The sequence below is a fragment of the Corvus moneduloides genome, chromosome 6 (assembly GCF_009650955.1).
Source record: "Corvus moneduloides isolate bCorMon1 chromosome 6, bCorMon1.pri, whole genome shotgun sequence".
Classification (NCBI taxonomy): Eukaryota; Metazoa; Chordata; class Aves; order Passeriformes; family Corvidae; genus Corvus; species Corvus moneduloides.
The window spans coordinates 2,010,350-2,034,997 of NC_045481.1; the positions used below are offsets into that span (position 1 = coordinate 2,010,350).

Sequence of the window (24,648 nt, forward strand, 5' to 3'; positions counted from 1 at the left end):
GGGGGTAAAAGCACCACAATGAGGTGAATCACGGCAGCGAACGGCTCCGGTGGTTTTTAATTCCTGTGCCTGTTTTGCCAAGGCAAACACTAATTCCCATTTCCACTTGAACAACACAGGTAGGAAATGTTTCTCCTGCTTGAGCTGCCAAATGAAATCACAGCGTTCCTATTAAACACCTGGGACCTAAAATCCACCTTTGTCTCACACCAGTGGCTGCAAAAACTCTCCTGTTACCTTTTGCCAAGCACAGATTCCTGTGTCAGGAACTTTGTAAAAATGAAAAAAGGCATGAAATAATAGGATTTAAGTAAAAGGACCAGCCTCCCCTTTGTTTCCAAGCTGATGCATCCATAGAATCCCAGACTGGTTTGGGTTGGAAGGGATCTTAAAGCCAACCACATTCCAAATCCCTGCCATGGACAGGGACACCTTCCACTAGCCCAGATCACTCAAATTCATGTTTGCAGCAACTGCAAATCTGCAAAGGTCCAGACTTCTGAGCTCAAATAAAGATATTTATGAGAGGCTAAATGACCTAAGAGATTTCAAACCTAAATGTAACTATTATTTTAAAACTTTTTAATGAGCAACTTTCCTGTTGGAATTATCATGCATTAAATAATAATGGATGCTAATGAAATTAGAATGCTTTAAATAATAATCCATTATAATGAGGCTATAACACATTAAATAATTCTAACCCAAGGGGAGCCTGATCCTGCCATGGAAAACATGCATGGAATAAAGTTGGGACACCCCTGCAGCTCCTGACCTTAACCCCAACCCTGCAACCTCACACATCACACAGAGTAACTCCCACATGTTTTAAAATACAGAAGCACTGAACTAATGTAAACTTCAAAAAAAAGTCCTCAAAATGGTCTTTTATATCTGTCTACGCAACATTTGCTAAGAATAAACCCTTTAGTCATGCTCTAGAAATTCGATGAGTGGTCCAGAGCAATGGTGGAATTGTTTTAGAAAATGCAAATAGTGCCCAGTGCCAGGATTATCCCGACATGTGGTGCCTGCAGAGCCGTGGGGATTAACTGTTTGACAGGCTCTGTTTGTGCATCATGGAGAAAACCCAAAACAAGAATCCCTGGGAGATGCTTGTGAACTTTGTTTAGAAAAATCAAAGAGCAAAGCAACTGAACACACAGCTCTTGTTTACAGAAACACTTTTAATTTGCCAGTGGATTTGCGAGAACACACACAAATGATAATCATGGAATCCTGGAATGGTTTGGGTTGGAAGGGAACTTAAAGATCATCCAGTTCCACCCCCTGCCAAGGCAGGGACACCTCCCACTATCCCAGGTTGCTCCAAGCCCCAATGTCCAGCCTGGCCTTGGGCACTGCCAGGGATCCAGGGGCAGCCCCAGCTGCTCTGGGCACCCTGTGCCAGGGCCTGCCCACCCTCCCAGCCAGGAATTCCTTCCCAATATCCCATCTATCCCTGCCCTCTGGCAGTGGGAAGCCATTCCCTGTGTCCTGGCACAGGCCCTTGTAAAACGTAAGCTCAGGACACACAAGAATATCTTAAGGTAAATAAATCCATTATCTGAAAATCCAACAACACATTCCCCACTAACATCAAAAACACACGTTAATTCTATGGGGTCACCTGGTCTATTTTAAAAACCTGTTCCAAGTGCCCACAACAGAAGTTTATTCCAGGTAGCAATGGAAGGTATTTGGTACGAATGAAATTTTCAACTACAATTCCCAAAAACCCTTTATGCAACGCACACCCAGGATATTAAACCCGGCACCTCCAGCGGGCTGGAGGCAGTGAAACACTCAGCTGCTGCCTCTGAAATTCACACAGGACTGGAATCCCATTCTCAACCTGCAAAATAATTCACCTCTGGGGAGTTCCACCTGGAATTCGGCAAGGACAAGCTCTGGCACCGGATCTGTGCTAGGAAAGGTGGTCCCAAAACCAAAATGCAGCTTTAGAAAAGGGTTTCACAATTCAACATCTTTCCCTACAAAAGCCACGGGGCCAGAACAGCAGCAAACCAAGCAAAGCAAAACCAACCCAAATGTGGAGAAACGAAAAATGGGGAGAGCAAAACCTGCCAGCACCACAGGAGAAATCCCACTCCCAAGGAAAGCCCCCAGCAACAGCATTCCCCAAGCACCAGCACTCCTGGCACTGCCACGGTCACATCCACAGATCCAAACCCACCCAGCACTGGAAACCCTCTGTGATTCCTGCTGGAACAGCTGCCTGAGTGTTCCCACAATTACTGAAATTGTGATTCCTTAATAACTCAAATCAGCTGCCAGGTTAAAAGCCTTTATCAGGCTTAGCCCCTGGATGTGTTTGAGGTGATTGACCAGCTCCAAACAGCAGCTCAAGTCACTAAACCTCAGTGACCACGTAAAAATATTGTTTTCTTCTGATTCATTTACTTTGAAAGGACTTTTATATCGAATTACCCTCACTCCTTACTTAGATTTCCAGCACAGCAGCAGAAGAAAATAAAGTGTTTTAGAGCAAGGATGTGCTTGTCCATCTCCCAGCTGGAAGAGAGGCAATACATGAAACTGCCTTAAATTTTCCAACTTGCAAGATTTCCCAGGTGCCAGTGCTACGGATGGGGGCATACAAATATATAAATTCTGGTTTAAAGATATTTTACCATTTAGCTTTGGGTTTTTCCTAAAAAGACTCTCAGTAGCGTAAAATTTGGCACTCTCTACTAATCTTAAAGAGTATAAATGCATATAAAATATTGTTTAAAAGACAGATTTTCATCTTTTTTTCACATATTAAAGCACGAACTGATGTGGTTTACCATTTTTTTAAGTGTCCACTGCGTAGAATTAAAGTAAAGCAAGAGTTTAAAAGTGGTTTGACAAAAAGAAGTGACCTTAAACTTGCTGAGTGCATAATGAAGAGACTGGAGCTCTTCAGAGCATGTTCTGGACTTAAAATCCAGGCAGCAAGGAAATACTCTTTATTGTTAGTGAACTGCACGGGCTCCTTATCCAGCTCCACATCTTTGTGTATTTTAGAATTAAATATTTTTCACACTTTAACATGCACTAGGAAAACCAAAACCTTTCCTCTTTTTCTGCCACCAGCTTCTCTCTCCTTCAAGCAGTGCTCAATAACATCCAGGACATTAAAAAAAACAGGTTAAAATATAAAAGAACCACTCTATTCCAGGTGTTTAACTAAGAAATTACGAAACTTTCTGTAAGGTTTTCATCACAAAGCAACCTGCTTGGAAAGATCTCAGCTGGCCAACAAGTGGATTTTTAAACCTCTTCAGGACAAAATCACAGACTGTCTGAAAACAGCAGTGATGATGTTTAATAAATTGGGAAATTAACAGAAAATTTGAGGCTTTCACACTTTGGATTTGGTTCTTCAGCTCTCCTAGAAGCAGTGGAATAGTTCTCTCAGGAAATCTCATTATCCAAGTGATAAAATGTTCTGGTTTAAACATCTCCTTATATGAAAGAGTATCTTTTAAAGAATGTATTAAAACTGAGAGTGCTTCCCTACGACTGCCAGAACTGACAATGATACAATTTTGGGTTGACTCACTGATACTGTGTGTTCACACAAGAAATGCACATTACAGCCCGATTGCTTCATGCTCCAGGGTGGGTCCTGCAGACAAGGAACTTTCCCAGGGAGAAAAAACCTGGCTGTAAGCAAATACACATTTTTATAGCCAGTCGTTGGCATCACAATTGCCTTTCCTCTGCTTTAGAAAGTTGAATTCCTGCTCTTTTCACCAAAACCAAATGCACAAGTAGAAAGAATGGTAAGAGCAGCATGAATCCACCAACTTTTGCAGCATTTGTATTTTAGGATGATGAAAACACCTTTAAATTTTAAGGAAATCCTTTTGCAGCTTTACCTCACATTTGGGCAGATGCTGGTTGGTGTTAAGGGGCTGCTTTCAGTCAGATTCCAGAGAGATCAGGGAAAGAACAGCCTGGCATTCTCTAAGACACTGGAGAGCAGCTACTACAAGGAGGAGATTTTAGAGGAAAGAGCAGAAAATCCAGGATTCTTCAGACAGGCAATTAGTGGTTTCTATGCCAGCCACCAGACTACTTAGACAGGGACCCAAAACAAATGCAAATCTTTTATTCTGTTAAAAAAAAATAACGGAGAATCATTATCCAACAGCATCACTACATCTATTCTTAGAAGAAAGAGACAAACCACTCAGCACTGCCTAAAGTACTCGTACCCCAGTCCTGCCCAGCAGCAGAGATCCAAATCAGCAGGTATTTATGGGCAGAACTGTGGAATACTCCTCAACCTTTGCAAACAACACAGAGCAGGACACTGCTCCCTCCAGCCTCAATTTAACCCAGTCCCTCCGCTACTGGGGGTGTCCTGTGGAAGGGGGGGGGTGGGCTGGGAGCTTCCCTGCTGTGCAAACACATCCTAAAAATACGGATTCCTCTCCTGTGTGGTTTCCCACAAGGTTTCTCTCATTTGTGCAGCGGGCAGATGTGTCACAGGGTGGCTTTTCCCTGCACCACAGGTGTCTGCTCTCACAGGTGTCACCTGAGTGTCAGAAACACCTCAGGTGAGTGCTCAGTGAAGGAATCTGGTTCGGGAAAGAGCCTGGAAACGCTGTCAGGAGAAATGCCGTGGGGAGGGGATGAAGGAGGGGATGAAGGAGGGGATGAAGGAAGGGATGAAGGATGCCAATCCCCTGCACATCAGCAACGTTATCAGGGGGTCCAGAGCAGCTGGGGCTGCCCCTGGATCCCTGGAAGTGCCCAAGGCCAGGCTGGACATTGGGGCTTGGAGCAGCCTGGGACAGTGGGAGGTGTCCCTGCCCATGGCAGGAGCTGGAACTGGATGGGATTGAAGATCCCTTCCAACCCAAACCAGTCCGGGATATCAGTCCCTGGGAGCAAGAGCCCCGATTAAAGCGGAGAGCGAACTTTAGCGAGCGCAGATGACGGAGAAGCAGCGCCCGCCGGGTCCCTCATCACCTGCAGCATCCCCACACGAAGCGGCACCGGCCGTCCCTGAGGGAGGCGCGGGGGGCTCCGGGGCCCTTCCCAGCGCTGCCCGCGGGCAGGGCGGGGGCCCGGGCTCCACCTGCCCGGAGCGCCGGGACGCGGAGCAGGGTCCGAGCAGGTGCCGCCGCTCGCCGCCGGGACTGACCTTGCGCAGGGCGGGCACGAAGAGGCCGCGCCATTTCGGGCCGTTCTCCTCGCCCAGGAACTCGTAGGGCTGCGGCGGCGGCTGCATGGCGGCCGCTCCGCATCGGGGCCAGGCCGCCGCGGTGTCGCTGCTCACCCGCCCGGCCGGGCCGCCATGGCTCGGCGGGGGCCGCTCGGGGCTCGGCGGGGCCGCTCGGGGCCGCTCGGGGCGCGGAGAGGCGCCAGGCGGGGGTCGGGACGGGCCGGGCCGGGCCCCGCTCGCTGCGGCCCCGCTGCCGCCGCCGCCCGCGGCCGCCGCCCTGCGCGCCTGCGCCGCCCGCCCCGCGCGCCCCCTGCGGGCAGCGCCCGGAACTGCGGGAGCCGAGGGGGGACGGAGCTGCCGGCACGGAGCCTCGCCCGGCCCGGGGGAGATTGGCCTGCCTGGAGGGTGCTTCCCTGCCTGGAGGGTGCTTCCCTGATTGGTGGATGTTTCCCTACCTGGAAGCAGTTTTTCTGAAGGCTTTCTCTCCCTACCTGCAGGCAGCTTCCATCCCTGCCCAGGGGCTGTGCCTCTCCCTTCCTAGGAGGATGTTCCGCTCCCTACCTGGAGAATGTTATTCTCCCTGCCTGGATGCTATTTCTCTACCTGTAAGCTGTTTTCTTCCCTACGTGGACACTCTGCCTCTCTCTGCCTGGATGATGTTGTTCTTATTCCTACCTGGAGGCAGTTTTCCTCCCTAGCTGGAGGATGTGCCTCTCCCTACCTGAAGGTTATTTCCCTACCTGGAGGCCTCCTAGAGACCTGTGCCTCTTCCTGCCTGGGGGCTGTTCCCATCCTTATCTGAATTTTCTTCTGCTCCCTACTTGGAGGCAGCTTTCCTCCCTGTTTGGAGGCTGTTTCCTTAAGGAGTTTCTCTCCCTACTTGGAGGCTGTTTTCCTATCTGTAGACTGTTCTTCCTACCTGGAGGCAGTTTTGCTCACAACCTGGAGCCTGTTTTCCTCCCTGTCTGGAGGATGTTCTTCTTCCAACCTGGAGGCTGCTTCCATCCCTACCTGGAAGCTGTTTTCCTCCCTAGTTGGAGGATGTTTTCCTACCTGCCAGCAGTTTCTCTCCACACCTGGAAGTTCTTCTCCTCCCTGGTTGGAGGCAGCATTCCTCCCTTTCTGGAGGCAGTTTCCCTCCCCACTCCAGAGAACACCGTCACCATTCCCTTCACCCACCCATCACCCGAATCCAGCCAAATTTTCCCTCATTTCCCTCCCAACAGCATCATATTCGAATCTCACACCTTAAATACCCCCTCCACTCCCCATTTTAAGACCTGTCCACAAAGGGAATGTATAAATTAAACCAGCAAAACAAAGGGCTTTTCTGTCAGTAAAAGCACAATCCATCTTTGTAACAGATTTCCTGGAGGAGCCTGATGCTTCCAGAGGCAGCAACAGCTCCTTCTGCTCCGTGGCTTGACCTTCCTGCCACACCAGAGCAGCCTGGGAGGTTCCCAACAAAATATTCGTTTCTGTGGGAAGACACTCGTTCCTCAAACCAAAACTGTGAGCAAAAAGAAGAAAGTAATAATGGGACAGTGGTGGCACAACCCACAGACCCACAGTTCCTATTCCTTCCAGAGTTCAGGGCTGACCTTGCTGGGCACTGGTTTAGATGGGATATTGGGAAGGAATTGTCCCCTGTGAGTGTCCAAGGCCAGGCTGGACAGAGCCTGGAGCAGCCTGGGACAGGGGAAGGCATCCCTACCATAGCAGGGGGTGGAATGGGATGAGCTTTAAGGTCCCTTCAACCCAAACCAGTCTGGGGTTCTATGATTCTGTAATACTTCTGGGGAACAAATTGTGTTTGTCCAAATATTTATTCAGAGTTTCAGGAATTCTCATCCCACGTGTCCCAACAGGCCCAGATCAGCCTTAAAGACCAGTCCTGTCGAGTGAGGAAAAGCTGTGAGGTGTGAGAAGCACAGATAAGGTAATTTAGGAAGACAAGTTTGGTCATGTGTCCCCCTCCTGAAGTAATTCCTGTTACACAGAGCGATATCCTGCCTAATTCAGCTGAGAATTAGCAAATTCCAGTGAAACTCTTCTCTGAGTCAGCAGAAATACACAGACCTTACAGCATTTAAAAAAAACTCCACCACACTATTTTAATCATAATAGAAAAAGGCACATTTATGAAATCATCAAAGTGAGTTAGACCCATTTGGAAAATAAATTAATACATTTCCACACTTTGTGAGCAACAAGATTGATGCATGAAACCCTGATATCATCATCTCTGAAGTTATTTTTATAACAAAAGTGTAAAACCTTTCTCTCTGAAAAGATTTATACTTCACAGAATGCTACATCAAGAGTCATAATTTCAGTTTCAAATAAACTTTACTCCCAAACAATCATCACCTGAGAGGAAAAAGCACCACAGGCTGCACAGGGAAATGCTGACTTAGGACTGCCCCTGCTCTCTGTCTGCTTTGCATTTTAATGTTCTTTATGCTGTTAATACATGTCAGGACCACACCTCGTGTGGGAGGAAGTTGCTTTTGCAATCCTTTTGTAGGATTCACTGTTGATAGGCAACACTTCTGGCAGGGAGGGAGGGTGGGATTGTTCCACTGTGGGAAGTTTTACACAACCCTGTGGCTCTGGAAGACTTGGAAGAGAGGAATCTCTGCCTAAAGTGACCAAAGCTTTGCTCTGAAAAAGGTTATTTGAATTTCCAGCAGCCAATTCTCTGGTGAAGTAGATGCCACGGGACAAAAAATTAATGAAAAATAAAAATAAAGAAAAAAGGCAGGTTAAGCCCTTTTTTCCCTCAAAAAAGTGTCTCCAATCTGTACAGTAAAAATCAGCCCACAGCTGCCCTCCTGTGATAACCCAGTCCCATCAGAGGAGCTCAGAAATGAACTTTTGAAGGAAATCAATGTCCAATTGCCTGGTACAAACTGGCTACAGTTATCTGTGTTACCCAACATCCTGTGAGCATCTGCTATAAAATCCTCAATACTTTGTCCCTGAGGCCACTAAATTCTGTTTTACAGCTACTCTGCAGAACACTCCCAGATCCTCAGCACCGAGCTTACTTCACATCTGTCTCCACACAGACTCCTCCAGGTGTATCTCTGATAAAAACTGAGTACCACGGGAGTTCAGAGGAATCACCAGCACTGTCTGAGCTCCCCCTGTGCTCAGGGGAAATGGGAAGCCTTCCTGACTCATCCCTGTTTGGGCTCTAAGGGAAGCAATATCAAACATGACTCAATTTAGGCAGGTTTCGGGAACTTCCCTCCCTTCACATTTGCTGTTACAAAGACCATTTTCCCTGGATTGCTCAACTGGCTGGACAAAGATCAGCTCCTTTTGCATTACCAGCATTCAAAGGTAAGAAGAAAGCCAAACCCACTGATGAAGTTTCTGATCAGTGCTGATTTCCCAGCTGTAAATTAAATGAAAAGTGGTTGTTTATGTCCATATTTCCATTTCAGCTCGATAAAAAACAGAGACAGTGATCAGACAGAGTATCTGAATTGCAGATCTAAATTGACTTGGGTTTGGGAATCTTCTTTAGGCTTATTTTTCTGCGAAATACTCTACCTTCACGTCGAAGGCTCTGAATACTGTTCTCAATCTCTGATAAAGCCTTTAATTCCCTATCAGCAGGGCCCTTAAGCAGAGCTTATCCTTCTATTCCATTACTTCCATGTAATCTAGAGGACTGCAGACTCCAAGTTAAACGCAATCAGAGCACACAGAGAGCCACCCCATACCTGTGGCTTTTCAGACCACCTGCGAGGAGGCAACGTTGTGACCACAGGCATGAGAAATCCACGTGGATAATCCCACCACAGAGGCTCTCCCTGCTCTGCCCGTGGTTGGAGACCCTCCCACGGGCTGGTCCTGCTCCGGTGGCCAAACCTTCCTCGCCACACCGGGCACCGCAACTCCTTCACTCCCCACACTGAGGAGTTCTGGGCAGAGGAGAACATTTCCCAAGGCTGCTTTGGGACTGCCCAGAAGTGCCGGTGCTGCCCTGGCAAGCACCACGCTGCCTGGTGGCTCCGTGTCCTTCAGGAAGAGCCCCACATTCCAGAGGGGCAGAACGTGCCCGTTCCCGGCGGGCGCTCACAGCTGGAAGCGCCGCTCCACCTCGTCGGCGATCACGGCGGCGATGGCGAGGGAGGAGGTGGCGGCGGGAGAAGGGGCATTCCTGACGTGCAGGATCCTGCTCCCAACGTTCCCAGTGCCTCCATCGAACACAAAGTCATCCACCAAATTCCCGTCGCTGTCCAGAGCCTGAGCTCTCACGCCAGAGGGACCCCTGCAAAAGCAAGGAGGAGCTCGCCAGCAGAAGGAAAACGTTATCCCAAGGCAGGAAAATCAATTCCCGTGAGAAGGTGTCCAGGGAGACAGTGAGGAGGGATGAGAGTGGAGACAGAGCCTTTTGGGGGAGGTTTAACACTCAGGAGGCAGAGTGGGGGATGTCCTGCAGTCATGGGATCATTGAGATGGAAAAAGACCTCTGAGACCATCGAGTCCAACCTGTGACCTTAAAGCCCATCCCATTCCATGGGCAAGGACACCTTCCACTATCCCAGGCTGCTCCAAGCCCCATCCAACCTGGCCTTGGGCACTTCCAGGGATCCAGGGGCAGCCACAGCTTCTCTGGGCACCCTGTGCCAAGGCCTCACCACCCTCACAGGGTAGAATTCCTTCCCAATATCCCATCTAAACCTACTCTCTGTCAGTTTGAGGCCATTCCCCCTTGTCCTGCTACTCCAAGGCCCTGTGAACAGCCCCTCCCCATCTTTCTGCAGGTTCTCTTCAGGCACTGCAAGGCCCCAATGAGGTCACCCCGAAGCTTCTCTTCTCCAGGCTGAAGAATCCCAACTTTCCCAGCCTTTCCTCCCAGCAGAGCTTCTCCATCCCTCTGGTCATCCTGGTGCCTCCTCTGGACTTGCTCCAGCAGCTCCACGGCCTTCCTGTGCTGGCACCCCTGAGCTGGAGGCAGCTCCATGCTTTGGTATCGTATTTTGCTGGAGGAAGGGAATAAACCCATGCCACGTTTTCTGCTGTTTAAGTAAGAGATTTGCCAAACAGGAGAAGTTGCTTTTACCTGAGAACATCATTGGTGGTGACCTCAGGGATGAACTTCTGCAGCTGCTTCAGCTGGGCGCTGAGGGAAAAGGCTCTGTACAGCTCCCCCAGGCCGTAGGACACGTTCCTCAGCACCAGCTTCCACAGCCCACTGCAAGGGGAGAAACAACTGCAGTGAGGGAAAATCTGCCTCAAAATGCACCAGGTCCAGCTGTTGAAGAAGGCAGCAAATGCAACTGCAGGGCACAAATTCCCATTCCCGAAATCAGGAATCACATAATGCTTTCTATTTGAGAAATACATGTTTGCCCTTCTCTGCTTCAACAAACCTTGCTCACAGAGCTGTGGCGTTGAATTAACTCTGAATTCCAGTCCTGGAAGTGTTCCAGGCCATGCTGGATGGGGCTTAGAGCAACCTGGGCAGGGACACCTCCCACCATCCCAGGCTGCTCCAAGCCCCATCCAACCTGGCCTTGGACACTTCCAGGGATCCAGGGGCAGCCACAGCTGCTCTGGGCACCCTGTGCCAGGGCCTGCCCACCCTCCCAGCCAGGAATTCCTTCCCAATCTCTCATCCATCCCTGCCCTCTGGCAGTGAGAAGCCATTCCCTGGGTCCTGTCCCTCCATCCCTTGTCCCCAGTCCCTCTCCAGATCTCCTGGAGCCTCTTTATGCACTGAAAGGGGCTCTGATGTCTCCCTGGATCCTTCTCTTCTCCAGGGGAACACCCTCAGCTCCCCCAGCCTTTCTCTCTTCCCAGCACCCTCTGCAGGTATTTAATGATGCTGTCTAGGTTGATTAAGTTATCACAGTGCACTGGACCAAAACCAATCCTGGAACAGCTCCAGCAGCACCTTCCAATGAGCAGCCACATTCCCTGACAGGCTGAGACATGTCCTGGCAGAAAATTCAAACATGAGACCACATGAAGTCAGATGTCTTGGGCAAGTCCACCCTTATCAGCACAACTGTTTTTAAACACACCAAAACCATGGGAAAAGCAGGAATTTCAGCAGGAAGTGGCTTCCATGGGTCACATTTCAACAAGAGCACTCAGCAGACACAAACACGAGGCATTACCTGTAGCTTACAGCATCTAGAAAGTCTCCAGTGCTGAAGTCCAACAGTTTGTAGCCCTCTCTCTTAAAGGCCAACACTGCATTAGGGCCAAGCCAAACACTGCCATCCATCCTGGGCGTGAAATGGACTCCCAGGAACGGGAACCGAGGATTGGGAACCTGAAGTGGGGCACGAGAGTGATCAGAGCTGTTACAAACAGCAAATCTGCCATTTCATTTCCAACCACAGCACGAAGTTCTGAGTCACAGAACCACAGAATTGGCTCTGAGCTGGTTTTGCTGCTTGTTAATTGTGCAGTTGTGGCATGTCATTAATTAAAACACTGGAGAACAGAGCAGGGCCAGGTAAAGCTGAATCTCAGGGGAAAGGAAAACAAACAACAGGAAAAAAAAAAAGCCCACATGATTTCTCAGGATATAAATCAAACCACAACAAAACCAACAACACCCTGATGTTATTCACCAGGAGCAATTAAAAATAGAATACAAAATATTAGGAAACCCTCACTGGTGTGTACAAAACAACCTGAACTTAGCAGGCCTGGTTAATATTAATAACAAGTATCTGCAGGTTTGGGGTTTTTTTTATTCCAGTTCCTCCCTCCCATTCCAAGACAGGATCCTGAACCATACCCAGGTGAGAAGAGGTCAGACAAACACCAATGCCAGCATTCCAATTTTCCCAAAGATTCAGTGTTTAGCAGGCAAAGCTAAGCTCATATTCAGAACAACAGGATTTAAATGTGTTGGGGAAGATGAAACAGGAAAGCCTTATAAATATGATTGCCTGACAAAAGATTTTGGGAATATGAAAACTAAGACAATGTACAGCAGGATTAGCTAAAATGCTGCCCTAGAAATTCTCTCTTCTTGCTTTATAATTATATTTTCTGTCTGGGATTGCTCCTCCTCATCCCATTGTTTATCTGTATTAGGTGGTAGGAAGGTTGTCCTTTTTCTCCCACATCTATTTTTTTTATGACAAAATCAGCTAATTCAAAAAGGAAGCTGAAAGACAAATACTTAAATCTGAATGTTGGGTATTAGCACAAAAGATTAAACCCTCTATCAAATAATTTACCACAGAATCCCAGAATCATTTAGGTTGGAAAAGATCTCCAGTGTCATCTGTGAACTTCCTGAGGGTACAGTCAACCCCTTTGTCCAGATTATCAACAAAGAGATTTAAAAAGACTGTTATAATTATTTAAATAATAAATAATCATTTCCTGTCATCTCTCCCTGACTTCTGAATGCTGCCTATGGATTTATTTTAGGACATACAGAAAGAATTCTGAGTTTTCTGGACATGTGGCATCATGATGTTCCATCTTTTCCCTATTAAGAAAAAAAAACCCCAAAACCAAAACTACAACCAAAACAAACCAACTGAATCTCCAGCCCGGTGTTGTGCATCACTGTCTGACAGAAATACCCATGGAATTTTGCCCTATTTCTGTATTTTTAGCAGCTCTTAGGGCACACTGTGACAGACAAACCAGGGGGTACGTACTGGATAAATATTTCCTTTAACCAAGTAACACTTTTCTGGCTTTAGCACCAAATAATCCCCCCGGAACGGGACAATCCGGGGCTCGGGGCTGCAGCCACTGATCTCAGACAGGCGGTCGGAGTGAAGCCCTGCACAGGTCAAAATGTGCCCACAGGAGATTTCCTCACCCTGTGGGAAACAAAAAACACTTAAAAATTCAATGTATCTACTAAAAAGCACCCAGAAAAAAACCCACAACCATTTATATAAATAAGTTATATAAGGCTGTTGACTGATTTGACTCCACAGGGTGGGAGCAGCTACACAAATTCACAGCACACAGGTAATGAAGAGCTGCTAAATATTAAACACCTTGTCACCTAAATAAATAAATAAATAAAATCACAAGCTATTATCTATTTATTTAGCTCACAGTATTTGTTTTTAAATACTATCAGGTTTCTTCTTCAACTGAAAAATATTTGCACAAAAAAAAAATCAGTATTTGGTGGAAAAATCTAACAGATTTTAGAAGCTACTTTTAAATGAAAGAGCAAAAATAGGAGAAAAAAGCAGCAGAACTAAATTTAAAAACTACCAGAGGGGTTGTGAGGTTGTTTTTGTTCCAGATATTCCCTCCCAAAGGTGCAGGGGTTACAACCACAGTTCCTGGGCAGCTCTGACTTGCAGGAACAGCACCTGTCATGCACCTGGTTCACTGAAGCAGTTCTGATGATAAAATGACAATAAAATGATGCTAAAAGCCTCCTTATCATTTTATGGATGTCAGAGCCCAAAAGTAAACATGAAAGTAGGTGTTTGTCACCAAGTGAACAAATCATAAAAGGAGTCCCTGGAAAATCAAGCATCAGATGTGCAAATGAAGCAGATAAGGGACATTAAACGTTAGGCAGCAGAAAGTTACTGTTTATTATTTTACATCACCATCATCATCATTATTATTAGATTTGAACATCCTCGTTGTTAAGAACTGCTTGCACTTGTTTTAGCAAACTGATCATGTTGCTGAAAACCATTTTTGAACCTTTTTTATTTAGAGATGATTAATCCACCCGAAAAAAATCTTAAGCAAACGAGAAGCAGCTTCCTGGAAGGAATTAAAACTTCTGTCTCATTCTTACCTTTTTGTTCCTAACAATGACTGGGTATTTCAGTCCTGAAATGGAATTAGACAAGAGAAGGAATTACTGGAACAAGTAACAGAGAACTGACAGAACAAGCACCTTGTCACCAGGAAGGAATTTTCCTCTGGAATATCTTCCAAGCTATGGAACAACTACTGTTGTCATAATTAATGCTGTTGGACATGACTGTATTTATTAATTAATAAGGTTTTTATTCTTCCCTCTCTGTGCCAGCACAGATCCAACCTGCCTTGAGGATAAGGAAAATCACAATCACAAGAATACACATGCAAGATCCAGATAAATCTAATTTTAAGAGGAGAGAACAACCTTATTTCTCAATTTTACTCTCACTTTCTTCCATCAGCTTTAAATGTTTCAGCTGAAGGGTGACCTGCCTGCCAAAAAAAACCCCAAGTGAGTTTGCTGAATACTCTCACTAACATAATCTTGCCTTTTTTTCTCATCCCTGGGAGACAGAAATGTTCAGAAATGTCATTTCAGTTAAAACAATTGCATTTTGAACAAAATCTTTGTAGTAAATGGAGGGGAAAAAAATCCAGCCTTACCATCTTCACTTTCTGGAGAACTTTCTTTGGCCATCTCCATGTTTGTGACTTCAAAATCAGTCAAGATTGTCCCACCTGCTTCCTGGAAGTCTCTGGCGTAGGATTGGGCCACTTGTTTGTAATCCACAATCCCAGTGTAGGGAGAATCAAGGGCCATCAGACCCTGGAAGGGTTTTAAAGACACAGAGGAAGAGTGAAGGTTGGAATATTTCATCTGGAATATCTGCACTGCCATGAGAAGCGAGTGCTGCTGTCTCCCCACATGCTCAGATGCATCTGGAACACGCCAAGAATGTTTTAGGGAGCAGATCCAAAATGTTTACAGGAAAAAAAAAAAAAAAAGATTAAAAAAGATTCTTTCCCAGAAAATTTCTGTCTGTACCTACAGCGAAACAGCACAGGGAATTTATATCCAGGTATTCCTTTCACACAAAGATAGATTAATCAATGACAAATCTGTATTCCATGAATTCCACACATTTCTCCTGCTGTGAAAATGAACAGGCTGAGAAGTGCTACATAACAACCACACCAACTGGATTGAAACTGGCTTGATCCAAATCCAGATGGGAATGAAATTTCAGGCTCTTCTGAACTTGAACCTCAAGGCCACAAAAATATTTGTGTTAAATTAAAAAACATTATCACCTGAGAAACAGAGCTCTTACAAGGTCATTAAAAGTATGGCAACCCCTTACCCTGCAGAAGGGCTCCTTCTCCTGGATTTCCTTGGCCCCGATGAGTTTCAGCCCCGGGACATTGTTCTGCAGCCCCCTCTCATACAGGGCTTTGAGCCTTGGAATTTCATCATGTTCCACAGCCACAATCAGCTTTGGGAAAGAAGGAAAGGCACAGCAGTGAGCAAAACAGAGCCAGGGCAGGTTTGGCATCAAGCTCAAGCAGTAGTGAATGAGTGAACAATGAATCCAGTAGGTTAAAAATGGTTGGTGTCCTTAGGTGCACAAAATTCTGTTGCTGAGGAAGCACTAATATACCGTGGAGAAATAAAAAATAGATGTTAAACTCCAGTTTAAGTTATCATCAATTGATAATATTTGCTAGAAGCACCCTGATACTACAAGTCTGCACGTGAAAGAAGAGAATATGAATTTAAAGAACCACTGGGATGCTTTCAAAAGTAAAACTGAAGTCAACCCAAGGTGTATAAACCTCAAAGACCCTCGGTAAGAGAGTAAGGATGTGTTCTGATGTGGTCTGAGTGGAACTGAACCAGTTTCACTTCATTTAACCACGGAGTTTGTTCACAGCTATCACAGACTAATCCAGGCTGTGAATTACCTGTGCCAGGTTTGCACAGACCATGATCCCTCCAGGTCCAGCTCAGCTCTGGCACACAGGCACCTCACAGCCTGTGGGCTGCTTTAGGTAAAGCTTGTAATTCACCATCATGTCCCCTGGAATGAACACTGCCAGGGAAATGTCATGGAATCATGGAATTGTTGAGGTTGGAAAAGCTCTCTAAGAGTCCAGCCATTCCCCCAGCACTGCCAAGGCCACCACTGACCCACACCCCCAGGTGCCACATCCACATGGCTTTTAAATCCCTCCCGGAATGGTGAGTCCAGCACTGCCCTGGGCACAGCCCTTTCCATGAAGAAATTTTCCCCTATATCAAACCTAAAGCTTCCCTGGTGCAACTTGAAGTCATTCCCTCTCCTCCTGTCCCTGTTCCCTGCCAGCAGAGCCCGACCCCCCCCGGCTGCCCCCTCCTGTCAGGGACTTGTGCAGAGCCACAGGGTCCCCCCTGAGCCTCCTTTGCTCCAGCCTGAGCCCCTTTCCCAGCTCCCTCAGCCACTCCTGGGGCTCCAGCCCCTTTCCCATCTCCGTTCCCTACTCTGGACACGCTGCAGCCCCTCCATGTCTTTGTTGTGAGGAGCCCACAACCACCCCCAGGACTTGAGGTGCCCCAGCAGTGCCAGCTCAGGGGATGGGCCCTTCCCTGCTCCTGCTGCCACCCTGCCGTTGGTACAAATACACAAATTCAGCGTCACCCAGGCTCCAGTTGATCCCTTCAGGACGGGAGCTTTGATCTGGGAGCAGGTTGTCCCCTCAGGTGTGTTGCTGCACAGATCCACAGTGCCACCCTGTGCCCAGCATGGCAGCAGAGGGAGCACGGACAGTTTCCTGCTCCGAGAAAAACCATGGAATTCAACTTCAAATTTATCACTCAGGGCCAAAACCTTGGGGTTAGGATAGAGAGACCTGTGGAAACAGCAGCTCAATGCCCAGTGAGAGCTGGAAAACCTGAACTGAGTGTTAGGAACAACTAGGAAATGGATACAGGAGAACTCTGTTCCGCTGCGTCTGACCACACCTGGAATGCTCTGCCCAGTCCTGGCTCTCACCTCGTACCAAAGACACACTAAATTAGAAATGATTCAGAGCATGAAGGATGGGGAGAGTCATGAAAAAGCTTCTCTGGGAGGAACAACAGCAAACTGAGATTCATCAGCTGGAAGGGATGGCTTGGGGGAAGGAGGGGATTATGTACATTTATACATTTATGTATAAAATTATGTGCAACTTGGAGAGTGTGGAAAAAACCCACACAGCCAGGCCTGTGTTGTAACATACATTACACAGCCTCAGCTTCCAAGGGTAAAGTAGGGAATCGCAGGAATTCCTGTACCTTCCCACACTGGTTGTAGGGAATTCCCTTCTGGTCACAGTATTTGTAGCAGAGGGCTGCTCCCTGCACGCAGAGCTTGGCCTTCAGGGAGCCAGGGGTGTAGTAAATCCCACTGTGGATCACACCACTGTTGTGTCCGCTCTGGTGATGGGCTAAAGAGAAAGAAAAAGACCTTGTGAGAACACATTTATTCCCATTTAATCACTTCAGCTGTCAGAAAAACGAGTTAATTGAGGTCCTGCCTTAAATCAGCATTACAAGAGATGATCAAGTGAGAGAACTGCACAATTAGTTCTTCCCCTGGCCTCAAAAGGTTAGAGAAACACTGACACAGCCAGCCCTGGTTAATGATAATCCATCACAGCCTGCAATGTGTTGGATCAACAGGGAAAAAAAACCCCAAAACCACCAAGTTTTTCCTTCAAGAACAAGCTAATCAATCAAAATGTTTTACAGGCTAAAATTAATTTTAAAAATCCAATTTTTACCATGAAATACATCCCTTAAGTCCTCATCTAACATAATATCTGTGCAATTCACAATTCCTCTGGACATGTTGGCAGGCCTGGGAGGATTTTTGAGTATTTGTGAACTGGATTAGGTTGCTATTTCCTCTTTGCAAATAGATAAAATACAGATGAAAAATATCACAAACATTTTTACTGAAGTAATTTGGTCAGGTTCTTCTCCCTCTTAACGTGTGGATGCCCAAAGGTCATTCCTGCTTGGCACTCACACAGCTGTTAAGGACTTCGTGTGTGTCTCGGGGATAAAAAGTCATTTTGTATCATTCATGGAACATCTCAAGAGCAATTTACAGCCTGGCTGATGGAGCTATTTAAGACAAGAGCTTGGGCACACAGGTCCTGTTTGGAATCAATCACTGATGTCTATCCCTTGGGATTCCTCCAGCTCCATGCAGGACCTGCTCTTGCCCTTCCACAACCTGCACTACTCCTTGTTCCAGCTGTTCACCCCTCTTGGTCCTCTCTCCTGACATTCCCGTGCTGCTGGAGCCCCAGCAGTCACACCTGCAGCTTGCACACAGTGCAGCAGCAACGCTCAGGATTTTTTAACTTAAAATTCCTGAACTGAAGTCGCAGCAGTGAAGCACAGACTGATGATAACTCTGCTTCTCCACTGAAGGACACATCCTTGGGAGAATGGAAGAAATTCCCTGTTAGGGCAAAGGCAGGGGGAGAGTCATAGAATCCCAGGATGGTGTGGGTTGGAAGGGACTGCAGAGATCATCTCGTGCCACCCCCAGCCATGGGAAGAGGACACCTTCAACTATCCCAGGTCGCTCCAAGCCCCGTCCAACCTGGCCTGGAACACTTCCAGGAAGGGAAATCCATCACCCACTTCAACAACAAGGGCAGGTACTCCCGCACAGCTACTGCCTAAAAGCTGATCCCTCCACACAAATATCCACGGAACACTGAGGTTCTGGCAGCGTGTCCTTGGGCACAGCCTCCTGTCGGTCCCTGTCACCTGCCCCGCTCCGTACCCGGCTCCTGCTCCTTCTCCAGCACGGCGAAGGCCAGCGAGGGATGGCGCTGGATGAGCTCCCGGGCTGCGGCCAGGCCCACGATCCCCGCGCCCACCACGGCCACGTCGAACGAGCTGCGGGGACACGGACACGGCCATCAGCACATCCCGGGGCAAGGGAGAGGGGACAGGGAAAGGGACAGGGGAAGGGAAAGGGCACAGGCGAAAGGGGAAAAGGATAGGGATGGGGAAGGGGGTATAAGGAATAGAGGGGAGAGGGGAAAGGGGAGAGGGAAAATGATAGGAAAAGGGGATATAAGGGAAGGAGATATAGAGGAAGGAAGATACAAGGAATAAAGGGGATATAGGGGAGAGGAAAACGGGATAGAGGAAACAAGGGTGAATAAAATGGAAAGGAGACGGGATAGGAGATAAAGGATACAGGGGAAGGGACTATAGAGAATATAGGGGATATAGGAGAGAGGAAAAGGGGATAGGGAAAGGTGATATAGCAAACATAGAGGATACAGGAGAGAGGGATACGGGGAGGGGAAAAGGATAGGAAAAAATGATAGAGGAAAGGGATAGGGGAAAGGAATAGAGACAGCGGACAGGGATAAGGTGAGGGCCTAGGACAGGGAAACAGACAGGGCTAGGGGAAGGTGCGCGGTGTGAGGCGGGCCCGCCCCGCTGTGCCCCGGCCTCACCTGAGCCGCCGGCTCTGGAGCCGCCACAGCGCTGCGAGCCCACCCGCGCGGCCCCTCAGCGCCGCCGCCATCTTGGGGGCGGAGGGAACGCCGGGGCCGCGTCAGCCGCCTCCTCCTCCTCCTCCTCCTCCTCCTCCTGCTCCTCCTCCTGCTCCTGCTCCTGTCGCTGCTGCTGCCCCTCCTGCTGCCCCTGCTACTCCTGCTCCTCGGTCCGCCGGGCAGGGCAGCGCCACGCCGGCCTCCGGGCAAGGTTCGGCCGCTCGGCGCTGGAGGCAGCCCGGGGGGCGGTGACGGCTCCCCCACTGCAGCCGTGGGCCCCGCCGGGCTCACAGCCTCGGTCAGGCCTTGACGGCGGCACGGCCTCTCCCTGCTGCTGCTGGCGCTCCAAGTAACATCTCCCTTTTCCCCTCTCCCGTCTGCGAGAAGGTGATGATGGCGTTGGGGACACTCTTGAGGAAGCCGCCGCCGCCGCCGGGCGGTTGTAGAGCCTTCTGGGGATGGCTGAATGCCGTGTTCAACAAGTAAGAGTGAGTCGCTGGTTAATAATTAACTATCAGATCCCTCAAATTTTCTGCGCGGTTTGTGAAGAAGAACAATCAAGTCCCTATACTGCAGAAAACGTTTTCTGTCATTAACTCTCCTCTTTCCCCCCAGATTGCATGTTGGTTGTTGGCAAGGCGTCATTCCGTACCTGCTTCCCCTTCCAAAGCTGTGACCTTCCAGAGGAAGGTGTGTGCCCCGCCCCTTCCCTGGAACGGCCAAGGCAAGCCGGCTACGCGGATCCCATCCCTAAATCCTGGTCTTCTTTGACCCCAAAGCTCACCTTAACCAGTAGCACAGTTTTCGTCCTTCCTGACACGGAAGGAAACAGTCAGGAGAGTTAAGTCCGGTTGTATTTGTATTCTTCTTTTACCAAAAAGCATCTGCCACTTAAGTTAAAAAAAACCCCACACCAGACTAAGCACCACACAATCCAAAAATTACCCGTAAACCATTTTCAGTAAATTACATCCTTCCTGTTCTGACTGTGCACGTAACCAGGTATTTGCTGGGGAGCTTTAGTGTCGTCCATGCAGTAACTGTGCCGTGCAGTAATTACAGTAATTACAGCCGTGCTGTGGGTGCTCTCTGTGTCGTGCAGGGTGGACCATGAGCGCATCCGAGCCGTGGGCCCCGACCGGGCGGCCTCGGAGTGGCTGCTGCGCTGCGGGGCCCTGGTGAGGTACCAGGGCTCTCCCAAGTGGCAGCAGGACTACAACGGGCTCCCCACGGGGCCCCTGGGCAAGTACAAGATCGAAGCCATCAATGCCACCGACTCCTGCATCATGTACAGAGGATTTGACTACCTGGGTAATGTACACCCTGAGATTATTCTTAATGGTCTTCATTTTAATTGCACCAAAATATCAGTAATGGCACTGTTTTCTCCTTCCTTAACAAGATACAGATAAATCTTTATTGGTTTTTTCCCCTTTAAAATTACTCTACAAATATTTATCAGTCCCTAAGGTTTTGCTGGAGGTGTGGTATGAATTGGAAAGACATTGGGAACTTCAGCTTTTACCTAAAGCATCCGTAGCTCTAAGGAAGTGCCACAAATTTCGATGAATTCATAGCAAAAAGCACTATAAATACTATTTTTTGCCTGCACCAGGGGATGATTTTGGTGTCTCTGAAGTTGTAATTCTGCTCATTCTCCAGGCATTTATGATGTCTTCAAAGACAAAAAGCAAGCTCTCGGTTTCTTACAAAATAAGAGATTAAGCAAGTGTTTCAGGTGGTCTTTAAATAACAGAAACCAAAAGGGGGAACAGGCTGTTTTATTTTTTCATAGGCGGGGACCCCGAATTTCTGACATTAGCACATTCCTATGTGAGAGTCATAGTTTAGTACCCAAAATTGTATAGGTTTTTTGTTACTTGCCCATTTCAAAGCTCTGTAAATCTTACCAAAATTATTCAAACCCTGAGGTTTTCCTATATCTGAAGTACCACAAAGGGACTTTGGAGATTCGTAGCCCCACTGTATAAAGGAATGTGTTGCTGGGTGGTTTTAGGGGCAGCTATCAAATAACTTAACAACCAGCACAGGTTGGTCCTGGAATTCTGAAGCAAATCCTCACCTTTGCCTTTGCAGATGGCCTGGAGCACGTTACAGATATCAAGCTGGAGAAGTGCATGTACATACAGGATGAGTGTCTGCAGAGGCTCAGCGAGACCAGCAACCTCCAGAAGAGTCTCCAGCAGCTGAAGATCATTTCCTGTGGGAATGTCACAGACAAAGGCATCCTTGCACTCCACAAGCTGACGTACGTGAGCTGCCGTGCGCTTCCACAGCACCCTGCTCCGGGCTCTTTGGCACTGTGGTGGGTGGAAGGGCTGCAGTCTCACTGTTTCAGGGCCGTTTCAGACCTGTGGGGCTGTGGGGTGGCTGGGTTTGGCTCAAGAATAAGTAATTAATGATCACCTTGGCTTCTCTTGCTGACCCCTCTCCTGCAGCAGCTTTGCAGGGCAGGATTTGACTGTGTCCTGTAGGTTTTAATGCTTCCTCCACCTCACACTGCTTCCTGTCACGCCATCATCTGGTGCCTCAGGGTCTCGGGGCAGACCTGGGTGCTCAGGAATGGGATGCAGTTGGATACTGCAGCTACAAACCCCAAGCATCCACTTCAGAAACAAACTTCCAGTAGAATCAGTCACCATTTAAAATACTCAAAACAACTGCAGTAGAATAATTTCTCTGATTTGTCTGTCAGCACAGTTCAACAGTAGTTGCCCATATTATTTTTAAATATTTACAGGAACCTTGAATATTTATATCTGAGTGACCTTCCTGGGATCAGAGAGAAAGAAAAGACCTTCCGGGTCCTTCAGCAGGCACTGCCGAACCTGGAGCTGGAGCTGGATTTGGAATAAACACAACAGCACGTAACTGAGATGTATGTGATTTCCTAGCATTTATCTTATGTTGCATAAATGAAGTTGTAGACACTGCTGTGTTTCCAGTGTGGAAGTAAGCCCAGCTTTCTCAGTCCAGCCTCAAAAGCTGTACGTGACCTTTTAAGAAATTATGCAATTAAGTTTTATTAAGCTTAAACTCAGTGGTGGATCAACAACAGACAAGGCAGGCCTCTGCACATAGGCATCTGTTTCCTGTTTTTCTAGGAAGCTCTGAATACCTCAGAAGTTTTCAGCATTTTATTGCACAGAAGCAAAGTGCAGAGTGGCAGTAGGGGAATGTTGGGGTGTGTGCAGTCAGCGTGTGGTGTTGCTGCTGTTCCCTCTGGGAGTATCTCACCCAGTCGGTGGGTGCTGATTTAATAATAAAAGAGGTATGGATCTTTTTTGTGTTCTTCACACTTTTGAGTTTTGTTTGGTTTAAAAGGAATGATCTACAGGCAGTCAGGGTCACCTCCTCAGGAGCACTGAGCTGCTGAAGGGAACATGGCTGTTTGTGCAGCTCTTGGGTGCAGCCTTGGGCATGCTTTTGCTGTGTGCCTGCTGCAGTGGGGATACTGCAACATACATATACCAAACCAGGAGTCCCGTGGAAAGGAAATATATTTGGACAGACAGATTCTTGATAGCTGTTTCAGAGAGATGTTTATTTCTCCAGCCGCATGGCCGGAGCTCTGCCGAGGAACTGTTCCAGTCATGGGACCAAGGGTCCTTCTTAAGAATTAAATCCCAAGAAACATAGAAAAAGTTCTTAAACAACCATGCCAGGAAGTGTTTCAGTTCTTTTTGAACTTGAATCAAGCTAAAATTTACAAATCGTTGTTCAAGAATCATTTTAAGTTTAAGATAAATGTCCATATGCGGCTCTGAGAGCCAAGAGTCTTCCCATGGTTCCTCCATAGAATCCGTCCATATTATTTCCTTTCCATGGGACTCCTGGTTTGATATATGCATGTTGCAGTATCCCCACTACAACATGTGCCGACATGGACTAAAGCAGTTCTGTGCAGCTCTGGAGTTGCATCCTCATAATTCCTGATAAATAAAAGTCATTGAGAATTGTTGAGGTTGGAAAAGTCCTCTGAGATCATGGAGTCCAGCCATTCCCCAGCACTGCCAAGGCCACCACTGCCCCATGTCCCCAAGTGTCACATCCACACAGCTTTTAAATCCCTCCAGGGATGGGGACTCCACCGCTGCCCTGGGCAGCTGTGCCAGGGCTGGACAGCCCTTTCCATGAAGAGATTTTTCCCCGATATCCAATCTAAACCTCCCCTGGCCCAGCCTGAGGCTGTTCCCTCTCCTCCTGTCCCTGTTCCCTGCCAGCAGAGCCCGACCCCCCCGGCTGCCCCCTCCTGTCAGGGACTTGTGCAGAGCCACAAGGTCCCCCCTGAGCCTCCTTTGCTCCAGCCTGAGCCCCTTTCCCAGCTCCCTCAGCAGCTCCTGGTGTTCCAGCCCCTTCCCAGCTCAGCAGCTCGTCCTGGGTGGATGCTGCCACCAGGATATCATCCATGTAATGGTAACAGTGTGCCTCAGGAAACTGCTCACGGACTCTGGACAAAGCCTGAGCAACATACCATTGGCAGATAGTCGGGCTGTTCTTCATGCCCTGAGGTAGAACCTTCCATTGATATCTCATCACAGGTTCAGCATTGTTAACTGCAGGCACAGTAAAAGCAAATTTTGGTTTGTCATTAGGGTGCAATGGAATTGTGAAAAAGCAATCCTTCAAATCAATGATCAGGATTTCCCACCCCGTTGGAATCATGGTGGGTGAGGGCATAGCAGGCTGCAATGGCCCCATACTTTCCATCACTGCACTGATTTTTCGGAGATCCTGCAACAATCTCCACTTCCCTGGTTTTTTTTTAATTACAAAAACAGGGGTGTTCCAGGGACTGGTAGAAGGCTCAATGTGTCCCTGTTGTAATTGTTTTTGAACCAACTTACGAAGGGCAACTCATTTCTCTTTTGGTAGGGGCCACTGCGATTCCCAGATGGGTTTGTTTACTAGCCACTGCAAAGGCAGTGTAGGATACTGTGCATCCTTCTGCACCGTGACCCCCATCAAAAGTGCATCCCAATCCCCACCCCACAAGCTGCCAACACATCCCGCCCCGAAGAGGTTAAGCGGAGCTGCAGTGACGTAGGGCTGAACTGTAGCTGTTTGCAACACCTCCGGCAGCGCTGCCACCTGCAGCAAAACGTCCCGCGGAGCCGCCAAGACATCTGCCATAGGCGGCTGCACCGGGAAACATCCGGATACTGGTGCATGTCCCGGATGGCCGGGTGCTGTGTACGCAGGTGCAGAGCACCGAG

The 24,648-nt window shown here is 48.0% G+C and overlaps 3 protein-coding genes across 3 annotated transcripts in view; 1 reads left to right on the forward strand and 2 right to left on the reverse strand.

The window, feature by feature from the left end:
• SOS2 (SOS Ras/Rho guanine nucleotide exchange factor 2) overlaps positions 1–5,325 on the reverse strand; it is a 41,193-nt gene extending 35,868 nt beyond the window's left edge. The window contains exon 1 of the mRNA XM_032113462.1: positions 5,162–5,325. Within this exon, the coding sequence (XP_031969353.1) occupies positions 5,162–5,248 (87 nt within the window). The 5' untranslated portion in view covers positions 5,249–5,325. The remainder of the gene's footprint in view (positions 1–5,161) is intronic.
• Positions 5,326–7,270: 1,945 nt separating this feature from the next.
• On the reverse strand, positions 7,271–19,455 carry L2HGDH (L-2-hydroxyglutarate dehydrogenase). The gene is made up of 10 exons (XM_032113463.1): positions 19,373–19,455; positions 18,685–18,800; positions 17,178–17,329; positions 15,226–15,357; positions 14,528–14,690; positions 13,956–13,990; positions 12,835–13,002; positions 11,323–11,480; positions 10,263–10,394; positions 7,271–9,467 (listed from the first exon to the last, which is right to left on the reverse strand). The coding sequence occupies exons 1-10, from the start codon at positions 19,441–19,443 to the stop codon at positions 9,272–9,274; spliced, it is 1,323 nt and encodes a 440-aa protein (XP_031969354.1). The 5' UTR covers positions 19,444–19,455; the 3' UTR covers positions 7,271–9,271.
• On the forward strand, positions 19,387–22,728 carry DMAC2L (distal membrane arm assembly complex 2 like). The gene is made up of 5 exons (XM_032113467.1): positions 19,387–19,622; positions 19,799–19,893; positions 20,514–20,722; positions 21,509–21,680; positions 22,173–22,728. Exons 2-5 carry the CDS (start codon positions 19,802–19,804, stop codon positions 22,285–22,287), a joined length of 588 nt encoding a protein of 195 aa, XP_031969358.1. The 5' UTR covers positions 19,387–19,622; positions 19,799–19,801; the 3' UTR covers positions 22,288–22,728.
• The last annotated feature ends 1,920 nt before the right edge of the window (positions 22,729–24,648 follow it).

What these genes read in the sequence shown, in the direction of transcription:
- L2HGDH (XM_032113463.1), bottom strand. Translation starts at nt 19,443, where the DNA reads ATGGCGGCGGCGCTGAGGGGCCGCGCGGGTGGGCTCGCAGCGCTGTGG. An exon ending in TTCTCCAGAAAGTGAAGATG is followed by an intron (nt 13,991 to 14,527) that starts GTAAGGCTGGAT and finishes ATTCCATTTCAG; the next exon opens with GACTGAAATACCCAGTCATT. An exon ending in ACCACCAATGATGTTCTCAG is followed by an intron (nt 9,468 to 10,262) that starts GTAAAAGCAACT and finishes TTGCTTTTGCAG; the next exon opens with GGGTCCCTCTGGCGTGAGAG.
- DMAC2L (XM_032113467.1), top strand. Translation starts at nt 19,802, where the DNA reads ATGATGGCGTTGGGGACACTCTTGAGGAAGCCGCCGCCGCCGCCGGGC. An exon ending in CTGAATGCCGTGTTCAACAA is followed by an intron (nt 19,894 to 20,513) that starts GTAAGAGTGAGT and finishes TGTGTCGTGCAG; the next exon opens with GGTGGACCATGAGCGCATCC. An exon ending in CAGAGGATTTGACTACCTGG is followed by an intron (nt 20,723 to 21,508) that starts GTAATGTACACC and finishes TTGCCTTTGCAG; the next exon opens with ATGGCCTGGAGCACGTTACA.